The sequence below is a fragment of the Dermacentor andersoni genome, chromosome 6 (genome assembly GCF_023375885.2).
Source record: "Dermacentor andersoni chromosome 6, qqDerAnde1_hic_scaffold, whole genome shotgun sequence".
NCBI lineage: Eukaryota > Metazoa > Arthropoda > Arachnida > Ixodida > Ixodidae > Dermacentor > Dermacentor andersoni.
The window spans coordinates 14,066,464-14,086,749 of record NC_092819.1 but is presented as its reverse complement, the minus strand read 5'-3'; the positions used below and the strand labels follow the sequence as shown (position 1 = coordinate 14,086,749).

Below are 20,286 nucleotides of genomic sequence, written 5' to 3'. Positions count from 1 at the left end.
CGAGTGGGCGACGACGGCGATAACAATTCGATTAGTTCCGGGATCCCTGCCGCTCCTTCGATAGCTTCGGGGTTAGGAAAGGTCTGGCATGCTGTGACATGCTTCAGAGCGCACTATTTTTTCTTGAATGTGAACCGTGCATGTAGTCTCTGCGCTTGCTGCGATTGCGGTTGTGTGTCCGGCAAGCCTTCATTGCCGCAGAATGTGGATTACGTTCATGCCAGGATATGCCTAATAAGTGCTGCGTGCCCAATTGCTTGAGCAATTACAAATCGGGACCGAAAAATCATGCGTTCATGTTTCCGCAAGATCAATGACAGAATATTGGGTGCCAATGCTAAGGCAAAGAAGAGAAAAGCTGGAATTCTGCGGGAGCACGGCTCAGCGCCAGCAGGGTGGGGCAGATAGGATTAATGGGTTGCAGAAGATAGTGCCAGCCTTTCCTCCTTTCCCACAAGAACCACTTCTCTCTGGAATTCTGCGGAGTAAGGCAGCTGTTTCTTTGTAAATAGTCGCACGAATGTTTTGTATCTCCATTGCTAAACTCATTTGAGGTGTTGTAAATATGTGGACTGCGGTACTGTATGTAATAACACCTCAAAAGAGAAATTATTTGTTTAGAGCCTAATTAATCTAGACTGGAATAACATGTGTCCCGAATGTGAAGAAGGGCACACCAGTGAAGTTATTATGAGAGATGTGTTATGGTGCAGTGCTAACATTTTGTTGAACAACTATTGTGGTCGCATGAACGGCAAATTCTTTGACGCCGACAATAAATCAAGGCAAAGAAGCTACTCTGAAGAAGAGGGCAGCACTGCGACTTTTCAGCGCCTTGTCCTGTCGTTTTTCTTGTGTCTGTTGTCTTGTGCTAAACAAAGTAATTAAGCCATGCTCCCTGTCATCATTTACCCAAAATTCGTTCTCAATCCTAAGGTTGAACCATTTCATTTTTTATGGACGGGCTTTTTAATAACGCTGCGCGTAAATAGTTTTGGATAAATAAAATAATCTTGGAACACTTTCTGTTCTCTGCGGGCCATCTGCTCAACTATGCCTAAAGAAACAATAATTGCGCTCTGGTTAACCTTGCCCATAAGGGCGCGATCCCTTCATTCAACCCATATCCCCGAGCACGCCGCCGGCCTCTTTTCCGTGAAGTCACTCGCCAAGTGATCAGGCCTTCTCTTATCTAGGTGGTGTTGACTCTACTAAATAGCGAGACACTCTCTCCACTCGCCCTGTCTAGCCTTCACAAGCGAAATTCCTTCCCTACGTTCTCCCATACCGGAAACTCGAGGATCGAGTGACGCATACCCCACAGGCCCCGCCATCACATTTTTGTTTCATCCGCGCTTTTTTTTTTCTTGCGGCGCTGTTCATTTTTGCTGATGGCGTTGTGCACGAGCTGTTGTGATTGTCTGGTCTCGAGCAGTGCACGATGTTGCGCACTGTGCACAAAGACACATGACTAGCGATATAATTCAGTGCTACACGAATGCTGAAACAGAACAAGCGGATCGCAGAGCATGATCACATGCTGGAACACGGTAGAAAATGGCATAGTTTCGGTACGTGCGCATGTGACTGCACGACCATGGCAACAAACAGATGAAGCGGAAGTACATCTCTCTTGCTTCGGCGCGAAGTAAAACAAAAAGCACATAGACATTCCGCTTAGTGTTTCTTTTATTTCTCTACACTTCCATTCGTCAATTCAAGCAACAGATCACACAAATAACACATGTTGCCTTGAATAATTCTCGAAGTCACGTGTCACCACGATGGACGTAGGCACAGTACGTAAGCACAGGGACACTAGCACGTCGTCCAGCTTGGAGCACGGTCGCCGCGAGGGAAAGGGAAAACACCGTTCGGATTGAAATTTCAGACCTTTCCACGGCACTCAGCTATCTAATTCTTTGCAAACTCGATTGTTAGCACGCATTGTATGCTCTGCGCTTGTCAGCTCAAAATGGCCAGACCTGAGGGCCCCTCAAACCGTTCAAATTTTGTAGACGTGTAGGGTACAGCTAAAGCTGATCATTCACACCACAATTTATGTGAAATGTCTCATCTTAAGAGAGCTACGGACGATTACAAGTTACCCTCCTCCATAGCCATGCATTTTCTCCTCAACTGATTCGCCGAGTGATCGGGGCTAAGCTCCGCCTTCACTGGCTCTGCGTCATGATGGCATGTCGTGTCGTTGACTTCCGGTTCTCTAGGAACGAGCGTGCGAAGCCTCTCCAAATGCTCCGCCAGCTGCTTGGCAGTCGACCCCAAGCGAGAGCTATCGAAGCAGCGATAGTTGCGAGCATTCTGTCGCAGCGCCGAACGTGTCTGGTATTCCGGTAACCATAGGCGAGCTGGGCGTTTGAACGGATGGCTGGAGACATAACCTCAAGCTGATGAAGGAACTTTGGCGTAGACGTACGTGAGCGGCCTGATCAGTCTGCATGGTCCAGCCACCTGGTAGGCGCAGAGCTTAACCAGCCAAACGAAGATCGAATATTGCTCTAACCAAGTGTAAAAATGTTAAACATTTACAAAAACAATGTGTTAACGATTACACTCCTGCGAAAAATTTACACCAGCAGCGAAGAAGAATATATTTCGTTACTGCTACTGTGTGTGGTTGAGCTCTGTGCCACCAGGTGGCTGCACCGTGCAGACCATTCACATTTGCTTTTCTGCTCATCCCGTACTGCTCATCCGGTGTTTGAACGACACGTTCAAACAGCCAGGCCCTGTCCTCTTGCGCTTGTGTTTACCCTAATACCGGACTTGCGAAATGCTATTGCGTTAGTGATCTTTCGGCTTAAAGCGACAGCCGCAAACGCACAAATCCTGGCGCCGATCAGATAGCGCAAGTTCGATGCGCTGCAGCCAGACCACTCGTCTGCTGCCTTGCAGAGGGATACGATGTCGCAGCTTGACATATTGCCAGTTGCTACATTTGCAGTCCACAACGTGAAAGTTCAATCATAGTGCTCGTGAAAAGACCGAGACCGACTCTGACTGCGGAGCTCTCGTCAAAATGGAGCACGTTGTAACACAAGCAGACGATGCTTGCTGTGTGCCAGAAGTGCTTAAGTGTACTGAAAAATTGTTCTTGTGCATTCTCTTTACGTTACTTTCTCTTTATAAAAACAAATTAACTAACATTCCAACTATTACGAACATCATTTGTTTATCATAAAGTTGGAAAAATTGTCGATCACGCGCCCTGGTCAGCCAATCGGATAGCTCGCCCTATTGACGTCAATTGGGTGATTTATGCCGTATGGGTAGGGACGGCTGAAAATTTCACAGAGCAGTGTGCTGCAATCAGCAGCGATGTACATTTTAAAACCTTACAATAAATTATAGGCTTTACGCAGAGCACTTAGATGCGTCAATTAATGATCAGAAGGACCTACTCTAACGACTCAGTGCGTTTGTACAAAATCGTGAAAATCGTTTCAGGGTCCCTTTAAGGCATACTTAAATATGAATGAAATTATGTGGTTTTATGTGCCAAAACCACGATCTCATTATGAGGCATGTCGTAGTGGGGGACTCCAGATTATTTTTGACCACCTGGGGATCTTCAACAAGCACCCAATGGCCGGCACATAAGCGTTTTTGCATTTCACCCACATCGAAATGTGGCCAGTGCATCCCGGATTTGATTCCGCAACCTTGCGCTTAGCAGCGAAATGCCAAACCCACTAAGCAACCACGGCAGGTGACTATTTATTATTTTAGATGGACTTTCTTTATGGTTACCACATGGCTGTAGCCAAAGAAGCAGTGTAGAAGATTAACCAAAATTATTCCTTTGAAGTTCAATACATATATTTATGACTATAGTAACTAATTTCAACAGTGCTATAGTGCTTCTTAATACATGTAGTTAAAAAATATAAAAAATTAAATTCAGGGGCTTCATGCGCCAAACCACGATATGATTACGAGGCACGCCATAGTGGGCCACTCTGGATAATTTTTAACACCTGGGGTTGTGTGACGTGCACATGAATTAGCACACAAGCGTTTTTGCATTTCGCCCTCATCAAAATGCGGCCGCTGCAGTCGTGACATCATGACCAGCCACAGAATGCCATTGCCATCAGCTGGTGCTGGCTTGGAAATCTTGGAGTTGTCAACAGATTCTTCTATCAAAATGCCCAAGTGGTACACATAATTAGGAACCCTTAGAACGTTGTACCAGAGAGTTAAATGTTATGCATAAGAGGACACAAAATTATTAATGCAGGAACAGCAGCTTATGTGTAGTGGCTTGCCTTGTGGTATTTCTCCTGCAGTGCCTGCTGGGCGCCTTCAGAACCCGAACCAATTGCCTTGGCATTGTACTGAACATATGTACCAGAGGGATCCATGTGATATCTGTCAGAGAATCAACGGAAAGAAAAGCGCAAAAGCAGACGTCAAAAGATAAAAGACAATACAATGCACTTTTGAAAAATGCCCCACCTCTTCCAACCACTCACAGCAAAAGAATGCTTTTACATACTGGAGGTTACAGGTAACAGTTTAGTTAACATATTGCCACAACAATCTTAGGAATAGGTGATGTTATTGAGTTACAAGCCCTGAGGCAATTGCATGTTCAATGCCACATTCTTTGTTTGAACTGCTTAAACTTTACTGAATGCCAAAGAGCACTTGTATGCAATATCACAAAGTGTAAAACCTTTTAAGTATGAGGCCAAGTTGAAAACTCAATTTTCTTCTTTTTCGAAATACCAATTTTTTTGTTTAGTTAGAAGTACAATTCACCGAGGAGCAACTAGCAGAAAAAATTTCATTCCTATGCTGTTTTGTTAAAAAAATATTGATACATGCGTATTGCGTGTTCCTTGTGGCCGGTGCACGCGGGTGCCCCGACGAAGACGACGAATGATCTCTGGCTCTCGAGCAGTCGGCTGAACTGGCCAGCACTGCAGTTACCCTTTGTAAATATACTTTGTAAATTTGTCTTTGTAAATAATCCTTTGTTCACGTAACATTTTGGTGGAGGATACCGTTCCCTGTCCTTGCCACGGAGCTCCGCAGCGGCCGCACCGTCCTGCTTTCCACCATGGCTCCCGGTGTTGACACCTCGTCTCCTTCTACACCTCTGACCCTGACGGTTACAGTTACCGATCCCGGCATATTCTTTGACCAAGATAATGTCGACGTTGAGGACTGGCTCAACCTGTATGAGCGTGTTAGCCAAAACAACCGCTGGGACCCTACCATTATGCTAGCCAATGTCCTATTCTACTTGGGCGGAACTCCTCGTGTCTGGTTCCGGACACACGAGGACGAGATCTCTAGCTGGGATTGTTTCAAAGAGGAGCTCGTCGACCTCTTTGGAAATCCCACCAGTCAGCAGCTGGCTGCTAGAAGAGAGCTTGCTACCCAAGTTCAGTTTTTTACTGAATCCTATGTTTCGTACATACAAGACGTGCGCGCTCTTTGCTGGCAAGTCGACAAGAAAATGGCCGAGGTTGACAAAGCTGGTCACGTACTCAAAGGGATCGCGGATGACGCGTTCAACTTGTTGGTCCTCAACAACGTGTCCAACATCGACGTCACCGTCAAGGAATGCCGCTGCTTTGAGCTCGCCAAAAGCCGCTGCATCATTCCACAGCTCTCCCGACTCCCTAACACAGCTGCGACGTCGTCTTGCGTTGACCTTACCACTTCAACACCCTTCAATGAGCCCATCACACGTATTGTTCGCCGTGAACTTGAGGCTACAAGTCCTCTGTCGTTCCATTCATGCCCACTTGAACCCACCATTGATCAACCAGCCCCAGCGATCTCTTTCATTCAGGCAGTTGCATGGCAAGAATTTGCAAACCTAGGTTTTCCTGCTGCCTGCTCCGTCTCCTGACCTGACGCTCGACCGGTGCCGACTGCCACGCCTCATGGCTATCTGTATTCCCCTGTATACAGTAACCCTACCGAGTGGACGGCGTTAATATATACTGGAGCCCGGGTATCCATAAAGAGTGTTAACCTCCGTCGTTGACTAAGGAAGGTTCTCGCACTTCCTACTACTCGAGCCATACGCGTGGCCGATGGAAGCACTGTTGACGTCACAGGAATGTGCACTTCCCATATAAGTATCGCCAACCGCCATGTTCCTGTTTTTTTTTACAGTGCTGACCAATTGTCCCCATGACCTAATACTCGGACTCGACTTTCTTACGGTGCATTAAGCTTTGATTGACTGTTCTGCCGGTACCCTTTGCCTCGAACTTCCTCTACTCGCGCATATTCGTGCTGAACTGCCGAACAACTTTAGTACGACCGCCTTCGTTTGCCTGCCGCCTAAAGCTTTGACTTTCGTTGATTTGCTATCATCTTTTCCTGTGCCCGATGGTGATTACGTCGCCACACCTGTTCATGATGTGCTTTTGATGCGCAATATCACTGTGCCCAACTCCGCCGTCACCGTCGTCAATAACCGGACATGCCGCCCTGTCGTTAATTTTGGCCTGACAAAGGAAGTTCTACCCAAAGGCATATCGGCTGCAACGCTCCGTGCTATCGGAGATGACCACGTCCCGACATTTTTCGTGGACATCTGCCCCGATTCTTCACCATATCCTAAGGATGATTTGCACTGACGTAACATTTCGTCCCCCGACTGCTGCAGACCTATTGCCTGAACAAGCAACAGCTCTGTGTCGCCTTTTGGTTTCCTACCGCGACATTTTTGACTTCAGCAATCGCCAATTGGGCCAGACTTCAATTGGTAAGCATCGCATAAATACTGATGATGCCAGTCCTATTCATCACCGGCCATATCAAGTTTCTCCTTCAGAGCGTAAGGTTATTCAAGATGAAGTGAACAAGATCCTTGCCAAAGGCATTGTTGAACCTTCATTGAGCCCTTGGGCATCGCCTGTGGTGCTTGTTAAAAAGAAAGATGGCACATGGCATTTCTGCATAGATTATCGTCATCTAAACCGCATTATCAAGAAAGATGTCTGCCCCTTGCCTCGCATTGACGACACCCTCGATTGTCTCCACGTTGCCAACTACTTTTCATCAATAGACCTGCAGTCTGGTTATTCGCAGATTTCTGTGGATTAAAAAGACCAAGAGAAGACCTCATTCGTCGCTCTTGATGGTCTATAGTATCAATTCAAAGTTATGCCATTCGGTCTATGCAACGCCCCAGCAACATTCGAACGTATGATGGACGCTTTGCTTCAAGGGTTCAAATGGTCAACATGCTTCTGCTACCTAGACGACGTTCTAGTATTTTTGCCTACATGAGACATGCCTTGAGCGTTTATCAGCTGTTCTTCAAGTCTTCCGCGAGGCTGGCTCCAACTAAATTCCTCGAAGTGTCACTTCGGTCGTCGGCAGATTACAGTGCTGGGCCACCTCGCCGACGCTTCCGGTATTCAACCAGACTCGGAGGAAATTTATGCTGTCACGTCTTTTCCTGTACCTCAGGAAAGGCGCCCGAAGTTTTGTAGGGCTCTGCTCCTACTTACGACACTTTGTTAAAGACTGCAGCGATTGCCCGACCTCTTACTGATCTTCTGAAGAAGGACGTGCCTTTTATGTGGGGCCCCACTCAAACTGCCGTGTTTACCAACCTCACCAACATTCTCACCATGCCCCCTATACTGGCCCACTTTGACCCGTCCTCTCCTACAGAGGTGAGTACCGATGCCAGTGGCCACGGAATCGGAGCCGTCTTAGCCCAGTGCCAACAGGGTCAAGATCATGTTATCGCATACGCTATCGGCCTCCTCACAGCAGCGGAGCGCAACTATTCGATTACAGATCGTGAATGCCTGGCTCTCGTCTGTGCAGTTTCCAAATTCCGCCCATACTTGTATGGCACGCACTTCTCTGTAATCACAGACCACCACGCACTCTGCTGGCTTTCCTCACTCAAGTATCCTACCGGTCGGCATGGCCGCTGGGCTCTGCGGCTGCAAGAATATTCCTATGCAGCAGTGTACAAGTCGGGCTGATTACATCAAGATGCAGACTTTACCACACTGTCCAGTGGACGAACCACCCGCCGACCCTGACCCCGATCCCTGCCTGCCTACCGATTTTCTCCATTTCTCAGCTGCTACACATTGCCGACGAGCAACGCCATGATGCCACTTTACGCACCATCATTGATGACTCAGGATCTTTGCCTTCTGATTCGTCCCTTCACCTGTTTGTTCTCCAGGATGGTGTATTATACCGCTACAATGTACGCCCCGACGGTCCTGCCCTACTCCTCCTCATTCCTAAGCACCTCTGGTCAGCTGTGCTCCAAGAACTTCCCGATTTACCAACAGCAGGTCACCTTGGCGTCTCCCGCACCTATCACCGGATCCGCCGACGCTTCTTCTGGGCGTTGCGTTGCGGCGTGCGAAAAATGCCAGCGTTGAAAACACCATCAACGCTCCCTGCCGGGTTCCTTCAACCACTCGACATTCCTTCGGAGCCGTTTTTTTCTCGTTGGCTTGGACTTACTTGGCTCGTTGACTTGGACTTACTTGGCCCTTTCCCGCTAGCCACGTCTGGCAACAAGTGGGTCGCTGTGGCGACAAATTACGCCATGGGCTACGCCATCACCAGAGCACTTCCAACAAGCAGCGCCACAGATGTCACCGATTTTCTTTTACGCAACGTGATTCTGCAGCATGGTGCTCCACACCAACTGCTCACAGACCGTGGTCAGACATTTCTTTCTCAAGTCATCGCCGACATTCTGCAGTCCTGCTGCACGAAGCACAAGCTGACTACGTCCTACCATCCCCAGACTAATGTTCTCACTGAGCGTCTGAATCACACCCTAACAGACATGCTTGCAAACTACGTCTCAGCCGACCATACTGATTGTGACCTTGCCCTGCCTTATGTCCCTTTTGCATATAATACTTCGCCTCATGACACTACAGTTATTCCCCGTTCTTTCTGCTGTTTGGTCGAGAACTCACATTGCCACTGGACGCATCCCTTTCATCCGCCAAGGCAGAGACCAGCGAGTATGCCCTTGACGCCATCACAGGGCAGCCCAAGCACGCGAAATTGCCCGCACTCGCCTCCTGACCTCTCAAGACAAGCAACGGCACTTGTACGATCGCCAACACAGAGATGTCCACTTGCCGCCTGGATCGCTGGTACTCCTGTGGTCTCCGACTGTTCATGTTGGCCTGTCAGAAAAACTCCCGTCTCGGTACACAGGCCCATATTGAGTGCTGTGGGCCATGGCTCCAGTCACCTACGAAATCGCCCCAGTCAGTACCAGTGCCTCATCTGCCCCAAATTCCACTGACGTCGTGCATGTCGCACGCCTCAAGCCATATTACTCTCCCGTTATCACCGATATTTAGACGCCCCGAGATGCTGCTTCAGCCACCGGGGGTAATGATACATGCATATTGCATGTTTCTTGTGGCCGATGCACGCGGGCACACCGACGAAGACAACGAATGCTCTCTGGCTCTCGAGCTGTTGGCTGAACTGGCCAGCGCTGCAGCTACCCTTACCCTTTGTAAATATACTTTGTAAATAGTCTTCAGTCTTAATCCTTTGTTCGCGTAACCATATGAAACCAAAACTGAAAGTGCTTGTCTTGTTTGGAACATAAAAGTGACCGAATTCTACAGTTATTGTTGTTGTTCTGCGTTAATATTATGTGTCAACAAGTAATAATGCTATAAGGGCATTTTCAGCATATCTTTATCTTCAACAAACATTAACTCTCACAAGGACGTGCTACATTTGAAACCTGTTGTTTACGTTCTGGGGGTTCTTTGCAGATGTCAAAGGAGCAGCAGATTGTCTTGTTTAGAGGTGCTTACAGGCTATCGCCTTCTCTTTGATACTGGTAGACACAGTATAAGGAAGTTTAGAGCACAGCGGTGAGGAAAAGAAACGTTTTCTGGTTAATTCACATGCAGATGTCACAGTGCGCAGCAGACCCAGTGTCACAGTACTGAGGCTGCAATACAAGCTAGAAAAAAAGAATAAGCGGTGCCACACGAGCAAAAGCACACAAGAACAAGACTCAGAACGAGACATGCTAGTACAAATATTGGAGATCTCAGTTTTCCTGAATGTCTTTTGTGCACAATGCAGTTTTATGAAACCTTTTTTTGTTGATTTTCTCAAAGCAATTTTTTTTGCAATCCACCTTTTGCATTGCACTGTGGAGCCACCTTAGCAGTCTCTGCGAGAAAAAAATTTATGGCGTTCGTGCACCACAGGATGCATAAAGGTATGCTGCATGAAGCAAGCTGAAATGGTTTTGTGTATTTGTCGTTATTTCGTTTTGTGTGAGTGGACGATTCCTGAGCAGGTTACTGAGGCTGGCAATCACTCAGACACGACTTACAACTGCAAGTCATTGAAATACGATGATGGGATTTCGTGCAGCTACACCGACAAAACCAGTCACCACGCAATGTGCCTATGAACGAATACATCGCTCCGTAATGCAATCGCCACAGCACCTGCGCTTGTATTCCTATTATTCCTATCTAGATGTACTTAATATGCATCCAAATATGCTATGGTAGTTCAAATGCACCCACATGAGCCCCCGCCAGCTTCCGACACCAAGTTCGAGCTGGAGTCGATTCCGCTCAGCGGAGGTAAGCCGTATCACAACAGCCGAATTCATGCATTTGCCACTGTTAGACCTAAACTGAATGTACGCCAATAGGATGATAAAAACTGCTTTTATGGGTCAGTTTTGACCCTAGCGGCCATAGCTCTTTAAAGGGATGATACTGTGCGCAGTATTGATGCAACACAAGAATGGCTCATTTGTTTACATCAGCTCGTCTATGGCCACCGCTCGCTTTTAGCTTCAAGTACAGTAGAAACAGTGCACCGCTGACATTAAATAATGACAAAATGCTCAAAACATATATGAACACACCTCATGGCCATATCAGAAGCATTTCATCACACTGAGACGAGAAGGCGTGAACGCCTCAGGCACTTCAATAACGGCAACTAGGTGGTCGTATACGACCACCTAATTGCCCATTTGGGGAGGGAGGTTACTGCTGATTTTGACAGGTGGTCCTCACTTTTTATGTTCTTCATCAGCCATATAGTCTGTGCATTCAATAGCATATTGCTAGAGTAAGCTCAGTGCACATAAGCGCTCATTCAGAGAGTGCATGTAGCTATGAAGTGAAAATGCTGATGCCTTCTGTATACATGTAACAATGTACGATGTTGTTTACGCTGCAGTATTGAAATGGCCATCACTTGCCTGCTTGGCATAAGAGGTGAACTGTGTATCTCAGTAACTAATAAATTTGTCAGCATAACAATACACACAGATTTACTACTCTATGTAAATGCATTTCGTTCTTGAAAGTGCCAGCGAGTACAACAGACAGCCTTCTATCAAGAACGGTGATGTCGCCTGGTGTTGACACTGAGTCGTATCGCTGCTCCCACTTTTTCAGTGTGCATCGTACTATGCTAAGAGCGGTTCATTTCAAGTCTGTATGGCCAGGACTGAACTAAAAAAGTAGTGTGCTTTGTTGTACTTGCTTATCCTATACTTCAGGTCCTTTGGTAGTGGATGAACTCGTAGGCTATGTTAGACCTAATGAAGCTGCGCTGAATGAGATCGACAGAGCCTCAAGCTCGATGTGGACGGCTGGAAATTTCCCATTTCAATTTAGGGAGCACGTTTTGACTCAATCTGAGCATCAATAAATACATACACAAGTGGAGCTACTACGACATTCGCGTTGTCGGTGCGGTGTTCTCACTAGACGGCCGATCACACAGCGATCAGCACACTGGTTTTGTTGGCGTCATCAGCACAAAAACCTGTCACACTACGATGACTCACTGTTGTTGGTCGCACCTTCGTCATACTAATACATATAACAATATAGCTATCCGCCTGACAGTCTATCAACTAGTCGGTAAATTGTAGGCGCTGCCGTCAGGTCGACTTCTAGTCGACATCAGTGTCGTGTTAGCCTATATATTGTGACGTACCACACACTACATAGACACTAAAGCCAAATACTAAATAAATGTGGACTGTCAAAATACCATTCCAGAAACCTCACAGTACTTGTTTTGTGCCAAGAAAAGACTTGGCTTACGAGAAAATTGCGTCTGAACGGTCAGTACACCTTTAGCGCAATTCAAATCACCTGCTCCCGAGTGGGGAGTGGTGACGTTGCATACGCCATCACCATCCTTTACTGCCGTCAGTGAGTAAAATGGCACCAGACAGATGGCGCTATGGTTTTCCGCACAAAACACAAATGTGTGATCACGGAGAAACCGAGCCAAGACAGACCGATTTGCCGCTGCAATTGCTCCTGGTCAAGTGGGGTGGGCCGTTCGGAAATCTTGCAACTTCACATGGACGTGGGATTCTCGGCTAACTGCAGTTTGCGCGAGTTTCACGAGCCAGCAAGACTAGTGCACTACTACGCAATAACGAAATTACTGAAACACGAAAGCATGGCGGCGCAGAGTGGAAAAAACGGAAGCTTCCGACAGCCCACGTCACTGTCAAGGGTAACGTCAATTAGTTTTTTCTAAAAGTCAAACAGAAGCGGACAAGTAGCATTTTCTTTTGTCTTATAATGCAATACAAGGATATTTTTATTACGAGTGGTTGAGTACTAGCGACAGAATTATAATGAAGAGTCCCTTTGTCATCGGGCTAGTACTTGAATGTCCTAGGTGAGTCTCTAATCGTGTCCTGCATTTACCTCAATTTCTCAATTACTAAAGCTCTGTTTGCAATAGTACTAATGCCTTAGACGTTCTCGAGCACTAATCTATCGTGTTAGCTTGGCTTAATATTTGCCTTTAGTGTCCCTCCGAATATCGTTGTGAACTGCTGAAATTTCTACCGAAACACAGCACAAATACTGCATCGTCAGCACTGCGCTGACAATATAAGAGTTTGTATCCTTGTCGACTATACTGCAGGCTGCCCGCGCTATTGCATATGCGCACGTCATCTGCTGCACAAACCACTGACGCCATGCAAAACGTTTCTGGCACTCGTACAGTCGGAGCATGCAAAAGGCCGATTCTTCCATACGTGAACAAGCGTACCTTTTTTTGCTAATAAAGAGTTTTTAGTGAAACTTTGCATACCTATTTCACACATTGTTGGGTGTGCAATGAACCCCAATAACTGAAATTGTGCAACACGTTTTGATATGGACCTCTTTTATAGCAAGGCATGTCAATTGGAAAAGCATATTTTTTTTTTATTATTTAATCACTGTGCTCTAAGGATTCACTGGATCTGATTAGTTTTGGTTCATTGCACAGCTCAAAGGCTCACCAATATTGCTGCCAAAAATAGTTTACAGTTCTTTTGTGATGATGCAAATTAACATTATGAGCATTAGCGTGATACCTAAATTTATTTATTTCTTTAATACATATTTTTTAAACATTGTTACACATATTATGCGGCTGTCGCGTGCCTAAAGAAGTATGCTCTTTAACATAAACCAGTAATTTGTATTCATTTCTTCCTAAATTTTCTTTACTATGACTAGGTCTCATACTTTAAAGCAGCTAATGCCGCACAAGTAATGGCACAATGGCACAACTATAGCTGCTAATGGCTGCACAACAGACGACAATCTGCACAACACCTGAAAGTTTACGCAAGTGTGTTTGTCCGAGGGAGAGGAGTAAGGTGAGGACACAACAAGCTCCCAGTACAGCAAAGCAAGGAAAATGTTATTGCCTTCGCAATGCTCGTGTCGGCTTAGCCTTCTTTCTTGGCTACGCTTGCATTGCTCCCACAGTAGCAAAAATTTAAAGCACAATTAGGAGTGCAAGAAAAGGTGGATACTCTTGGTACTGTGCTGTATTTCTGAACGTCAACAAATTTTAACAAACTAAATGACCTAGCCTCCAAAAATAATAAGAATCTGTCAGAATGTAATAGGAAAGATGCATGGGAATGCAGCTGCTGCTGCCGGGAACCAAGCCGACAATCCTGCGCTAGAGCAGAGCTACAATGCCATCGAGCCACTACAGCAGGTGGTACTCACAGTTGAGGGCCTTTTGCATCAATGCCAGCAAAAAGGATGGCTACACCAAATGGCCGGCTCATGGCATTCCCATCATCATCACTGTCACCAAACTGGATGGCCAAGTTTGAAACAGCTAGGGCCACACTTTCCACTTGCATCTTTTCATTGTAGAGAAACCAGTGGTTCTGAGCCAGGGAGGAAATGACAGAAGAGTAGCATTCAAAAGCTATGATTCAACATAGAAGAAGCAGAAAAAAAAAAGTCCCTTAAAGGGATCTCCTAACATTGTTTACGGAGGTTTGCAATGCATACCTCAGGTATACCTCAAGGGTACCTCATTCTGCATCTTTACCAACAAAAACATTTTGAATGTGCCTTGCATGAACAGAGTTATTGGTAACGAAATGCTGTTGCTGCTACACGTTCACCGCATTATCTTCCTTTTCATCATTAGAACTATGCTCAATACCTGCCATGCACTCATAAGATTGGTTTTATTAGTATACCTCGAGATTGTGTGGCACAACTCTCAGTTGTGGTCTTTCAGTCAAAGTGTCACTGCAGTGGTACCGTACTCCATTGCCTTACAGCTAAAGAAATTTACCCCCTTTCATTTCTGTTAGATACACAGCTTAGTCAAAATACCTAAAGTAACCCAGCCAATGATCATTATGTAGAAAACTAAGAATCAATGTGGAAAGTATAGTGGAGATCTCAGAAAGTGCCAGAGAGCGCATGGTGCTCTTTAACGAGAACTTGCTAAACTACCTGCTGCAAGTACTGGAATAACATTAGGCTCAGGTGCTTATGACAGCGTCATCCAGTAAATAAAAAAAATTTATTGCATTCAAGATGTCGCATGACCCCTTTACAAAGGCCTTCAATAACATTTGACAAAAAGTTTGTTCTGATGTGAGTGGCAATTTTGACTGGGATCTGGCCTTTACTCCCAACAAATGCCAGACACAAGATGAAACTGCAGAATTTTTTTTTTGTGTGTGTTTTGCATGTGTGCTGACCCCTTGAGTACTTCCATCTCCTTGAGCAACCTACCCCAGGCAAAGGTGATTAAAAATTTTTTTTATTAGGACACATACACACACCTAAGACACATGTAGTGTCAACTTGTAAAAATAATAGCTGATAATAAGCACCCTTGTACGTCAGCTTCTTGTCTAATCTTGGATTTTATCTTTAGCACTGTTAAATGTTTGCTATGAATGTGAGTGAAGTACCGCATCTGCACGAATATAAAGCATTCACCCCCCCCCCCCCCCCCCCGAAATTACCAGCCGCAAAATGTGCCTTGTTATATTGAGGTTCGTGGAACGTGTAAGCATAATATATTTTTCTTTTCCAGAGAAACCGAAAGTCCCCCATCTTATGTTCAAGGTCAAGTTATTTATGTGCAAATATGATAAGTTCCAATTCCTTTCAGATTCCAATTACTTTCAGAATGTTGCCGGCCTGTCTGCGTTACATTGCCAGTAAGCTCGCTGGCTTTCACTGTGTGTAAGAGCAATGTGAATAGCATAGTACCTGGCCTTGCTTTAGTTCCAATTATTGACGTGGTGAAAGCAACATTAAAGTTTGTTGATAGCAGGTGACCAGTGAGCCACTGAGATAGGCATCAAGGAATGAAATCCCTTCGAAATAGCTAGGTACATCTTGCAATGATGTGGTGCAACAAATTGGCATCGATAACAAGAAAATAAAATTTACTATCGGACTTACCCCACTTATTTTTGGGCCAGTTGGTTATATGTGGTACCAAATTTTCTAGCATTTGCAGTGCTGCTTGCGACATTGGGGTGCTGGAGCTGGCATGCACATGGGCCAGGGACAATGGCCTCTTTACTTTACTCTTGTGACAGACAGAGCCTTGTACTTCCTTTTTTGTGCCTATGCCTGAATCATTTATGTCCCTATGCAAAAGTGCATAAATCCATAACTAGCCTTTGGCTAAGTATCTAGATGTTAACTACTGACAATATTGTATTCTGTGAAACTAATAAAATCAAAACAAGAAGACGAAGACAAGAAAGCTTCTTAGATGCAGACAACAGCAGTCACTGTCATCTTAATAGTGCTAGAAAATTCACATGATGAAAAATAGTTCTGCTAAACAACGACAAAGAGCTTGGTTCTCAGTTCTCACCTGGGCTTCCACTCGTGCTCGGTCAACCATGGTTCTTGAATCAGCCATCAAACCACTGACAGCACACCCTTGAAAGAGGCAAACCAGTGACACATATAAGCACCTTGTAATCACACTATGTTGCCGACTGATAAAATGTGCTGCAGCAGAGTATCTCAGAATCAAGCAGGCACAATTATTTATATCGCATTTAGCTCCCTGCCGACTGAACTAGCAAACAACGAAATAACAAGAGAAACTCAGGCGACAGATTAGGATAGAGCGGGTAAAAGTTTGAGAGAGGCACGCAGGTCACACAAATGCTTCGGTGGGTCCCAGGTGGCTTGCTTGCTTATCACGTGTTCCTTTTGTCATTGCTAATCTATAATGTGCTGAAGCTTATATGTAATGTAATCAGATTGCTTTCACCACTGAGGTAGCAAAAAGTGGTTAGCTAAATAACCATAATCTCCTCGACTGGCGCTCCTATTACAGATGCAAAAAATAGAAAAGAACACATTCTGGAATAATCAAAATACACTGCACGCAAGCCTAGTACCATAAACATCAATGTAGCAGAACTGTAGAATTAATTTCACCTTCTTGCATAGCAACCTTTAACACTTGCATTTTCGTCAGGCCTAATAACAACTTCGTGTTGTCCTGCCATTTCTAAAATTAACTTTTTTAGCATTCCTGGAATTTAACTTCATTATAGGAAGCCTCATATATTTTTTAATGTGATAGCATTTCTTTGGCTACCTCCCAGAGAAAATTTTGTCGTCCCACACCGATAAGCCGAGTGTGAGGGGAAAAGTGGAGAAAGCAAACACATCAGAGGTTGGAAAAAGGCATTGACATCATTCTAAAACCAACCAGACGCAGGGGAAATGAGGAGAAGATATGAAGGGTAGAAAGACATGCAGTGCATTTGGCTGCAGAAATGAAGCCAAGTGGTTGCACCATCATGCTCTGCTCAGTCAGCTCTGCAGCAGAGCCAGGGCAGCATTCTACCTTCCATTGCTGTCTCGAGTGTTGTGTGCGCAAACACTAGACTTCCTGCTGTACATTTGTGGGCATGCAGTGGGCTGAGCAGAAGGGACAGTAAACCTAAGCTACAAAAGCCAACAATTTTCCTTAAGTTTCATCTAGTGCACCATTAAGTGTGACACCTGCAACGTTCATCATTATACAAGCATTCTGAGACGCCTGGTTTCCACTACACAGCAGCAGTTGCTTCACATGCTGCCTCGCACAAGCATATCACCCCCACATATTGTTAGAACATTTGAAGAGCTTCAGCACAATGCTAAACCTTGCCACTGCTTTCAATGCTTCACCCTTCAGGCAAAACTGGCTTTTGTTCGTTAAGTATCTCAACAATACTTAATCACGTTCTAGCAGTACGAATTGCGGCAAGTTGGAAATTATGCGCTTAATAGCCGAAAGAGAGCCATTAAAGTTATCTTTAAAGACACAATCCAGTGGTTTTGGACAACAAACTCTGAATTATGTGATGTGTGAAACAAATGGGGCATGCAAGACGACTGAGAAGGCGAAGACACGGCACTATCTTGTCGTCTTGGGTGCCCCGTTTGCGCTACACATCATAATGAAATACGAACCAGCCCATTAGAGTGCCACGCAATATTCAGCATCCTTAACTATCAATAATAACGCAAGAATGAACGCCTGTAAAGATGCAATAAACGACAGTTCTGCATACCAATGTGGTTGTCAATTTCGACGATTTTCTCGATTGTGGTCGGCTCCATGAGCGGCGATGTCACTCGCTTCTCGACGGCCAAAACCACGCCTTCAGAAGTTTGTATGCCAATGGCAGTAGAGCCAAGCTGAAATCGTAGGGCGCGTTAAGATCTTTCTTACAGCCTTCGCCGTGTGTTCACCAGAAGCTTTACTCACCTTGATTGCCTCAATCGCGTATTCGACTTGAAATAACCTTCCCTCTGGGGAAAACGTGTTGACCCCTCGGTCGTATTCGGAACGTGTCATGAACATCTAAGGGACGAGGAAAGACAACGTTACGGTCATGGAATACTCGCAAGGGACTGTCAGTTTTCAGAATGACAGAGCTACATCTTTGGGACGACACTCAACAAAGCCGAGTATCGCTACACTCGACTGATTGCTAGAACGACGTAACTGAAGATTCACATTCAATAAATAGCGGGGATGACATGCAACTCTTGGCGTCGGCTGAGGCGACCTCCGATATGCAGTTTACGAGAAGCCAGCAAGTTGTAATTTCCCGCTTAATATATTGAGTCCTGCCAAACTATTATTTTGTATGTCAAGAATTAGGCACTTACTTTCGCTGATGCTTTTCAAATCACGAATAAGCTCCAAAACACAACCCGGCACAGTCCGACTTGCAAGCTCGTGGAGGACTGTGCGCCACCTGGACACCAAAAGACCAAAACCTGAGAAAATTATTCTGAAATAAGCATAAAATGACACATAAAGCGAATCACTTAATTTTTTTGTAATCAAAATTTGATTACGTACTTAAATTTATAAATATAACTTTTGTTATTTTAATTGAGTGCGACATGTGGCCGACTTGTCGTGTTCAGCTAGCAATTTAGCTCATCATTGAGACTCATCGAGCCATGACAAGGCAACTTGGCAAGCTGGTCTCAGAGCTCGATGCTTTGTCCGAGGTGCATGGGCGACTCGTACTGCATGAACCGCATTAATTGCTTCATTTTTCTGTGCTATTCGTTTTAAAATTTGCTGCAGCTATATCTGTAGGTGCGATGTTTTGTACAGTAACTTTCAATACTGGTCAAGTTTGTGTACTATTCAGTTAGTCCCACCGCCTAAGTACAATGCACCGAGCTCGACTGCACGGCAGGTGACAGCATCATTGAAGACACCGTGTGTACACGAATCTCACGCTTTCTTTGTTATGGCTTGGGATAATGTGATCAAGTTTTCAATCTGAGGTGCTCCTTGCTGTGCTCTGCACCCTGTGATGAAGTTAAGGCGAAGATGACTGCGCTAGAACTCTCGCTCCTAGCGATTGAGATCGCGTAGGTTGATATCGAAAAAGAAAACTTCTGAGGGTCCCTCTTCTAGCCTCAGGTTCCGGTGATGACATAGAAGTATGCGAGGCGACCGTGCGCACTTTGCTTACTCCTAACACTCATTAGTTTAAGTCTGAGGAACCACCAACCGCACAAGATAATGGATATAGGAAATTTGATGGCACTTCAAATTTGAACAGAAATTTGGGATGTTTGAAAGCCTGCTTTTTGATGGAAGTGAACTTTGGACGACACCGTCGTTACTTAAAAAAAAAAAAAACATCTTCGCAATGGGTACACCATTCGGGTACACAATTTTATTAATTGTTCTATACTCGACCTTCCGTGAATTTTATTTTTCAAACACATAGCGTGCTACTGCTAAGTGCTATGTCGTGGGTTCGACTCCCGGCCGCGTTCCCGTGCGGGTGGAATACGAATATGCTCGTGTACTTAGCTTTGGTTGCGTTTAGAACGCTAGGTGTAATTTCATTTTTCTATACTAAACCTCCCGTGAATTTTATTTTTCAGATGCCTATCGTTCTGCTGATACCTATCCCTTCCAAATGATTCATTCAATTAACAAATGGCTTTCAGTCCCCAGAAGCTGTGGGCCACTTGACCAAGGCAGCGGTCAGACCCATAACACGGCAGAGGGTGCTAAGAATCTCTGGACCTGGACAGGCCGCTTATGGAAACTGACTTTTGCAACTTTTAACACCCGAACCCTCGTAAGTGAAGCTAGCCTAGCAGGACTTTGAGGAACTATTGGGCATCGATTGGGAGATCATTGGCCTCAGTGAGGTTAGAACTGGTGAGGCTTATACAGTGCTGACAAATGACCACGTCCTCTGCTATAGAGGACTACCAGATAAGCAGTTCGGAGTAGGATTCTTAATCTATAAGGACGTAGTGGTCAACAGTGACGAATTCTACGGCATTAATGAGAGGGTAGCAGTAGTCATAATAAAGCTGAATAGGAGGTATAGAATAAAGGTAGTACAAACCTATGCTCCAACCTCCAGTCACGATGATGAAGAAGTGGAGCAGTGTTATGAAGACGTTGAATTAGCGATGCGAA

General features: G+C 45.3%; 1 protein-coding gene across 1 annotated transcript in view; it reads right to left on the bottom strand.

Moving 5' to 3' along the window:
- Prosalpha5 (proteasome alpha5 subunit) overlaps positions 1-18,586 on the bottom strand; it is a 29,541-nt gene extending 10,955 nt beyond the window's left edge. The window contains exons 1-6 of the mRNA XM_050169891.3: positions 18,489-18,586; positions 18,082-18,177; positions 17,885-18,011; positions 16,180-16,247; positions 14,040-14,206; positions 4,290-4,392 (exon numbers count right to left, since the gene is read on the bottom strand). Coding sequence (XP_050025848.1) covers positions 4,290-4,392; positions 14,040-14,206; positions 16,180-16,247; positions 17,885-18,011; positions 18,082-18,177 — 561 coding nt within the window. The 5' untranslated portion in view covers positions 18,489-18,586. The remainder of the gene's footprint in view (positions 1-4,289; positions 4,393-14,039; positions 14,207-16,179; positions 16,248-17,884; positions 18,012-18,081; positions 18,178-18,488) is intronic.
- Positions 18,587-20,286: the final 1,700 nt, after the last annotated feature.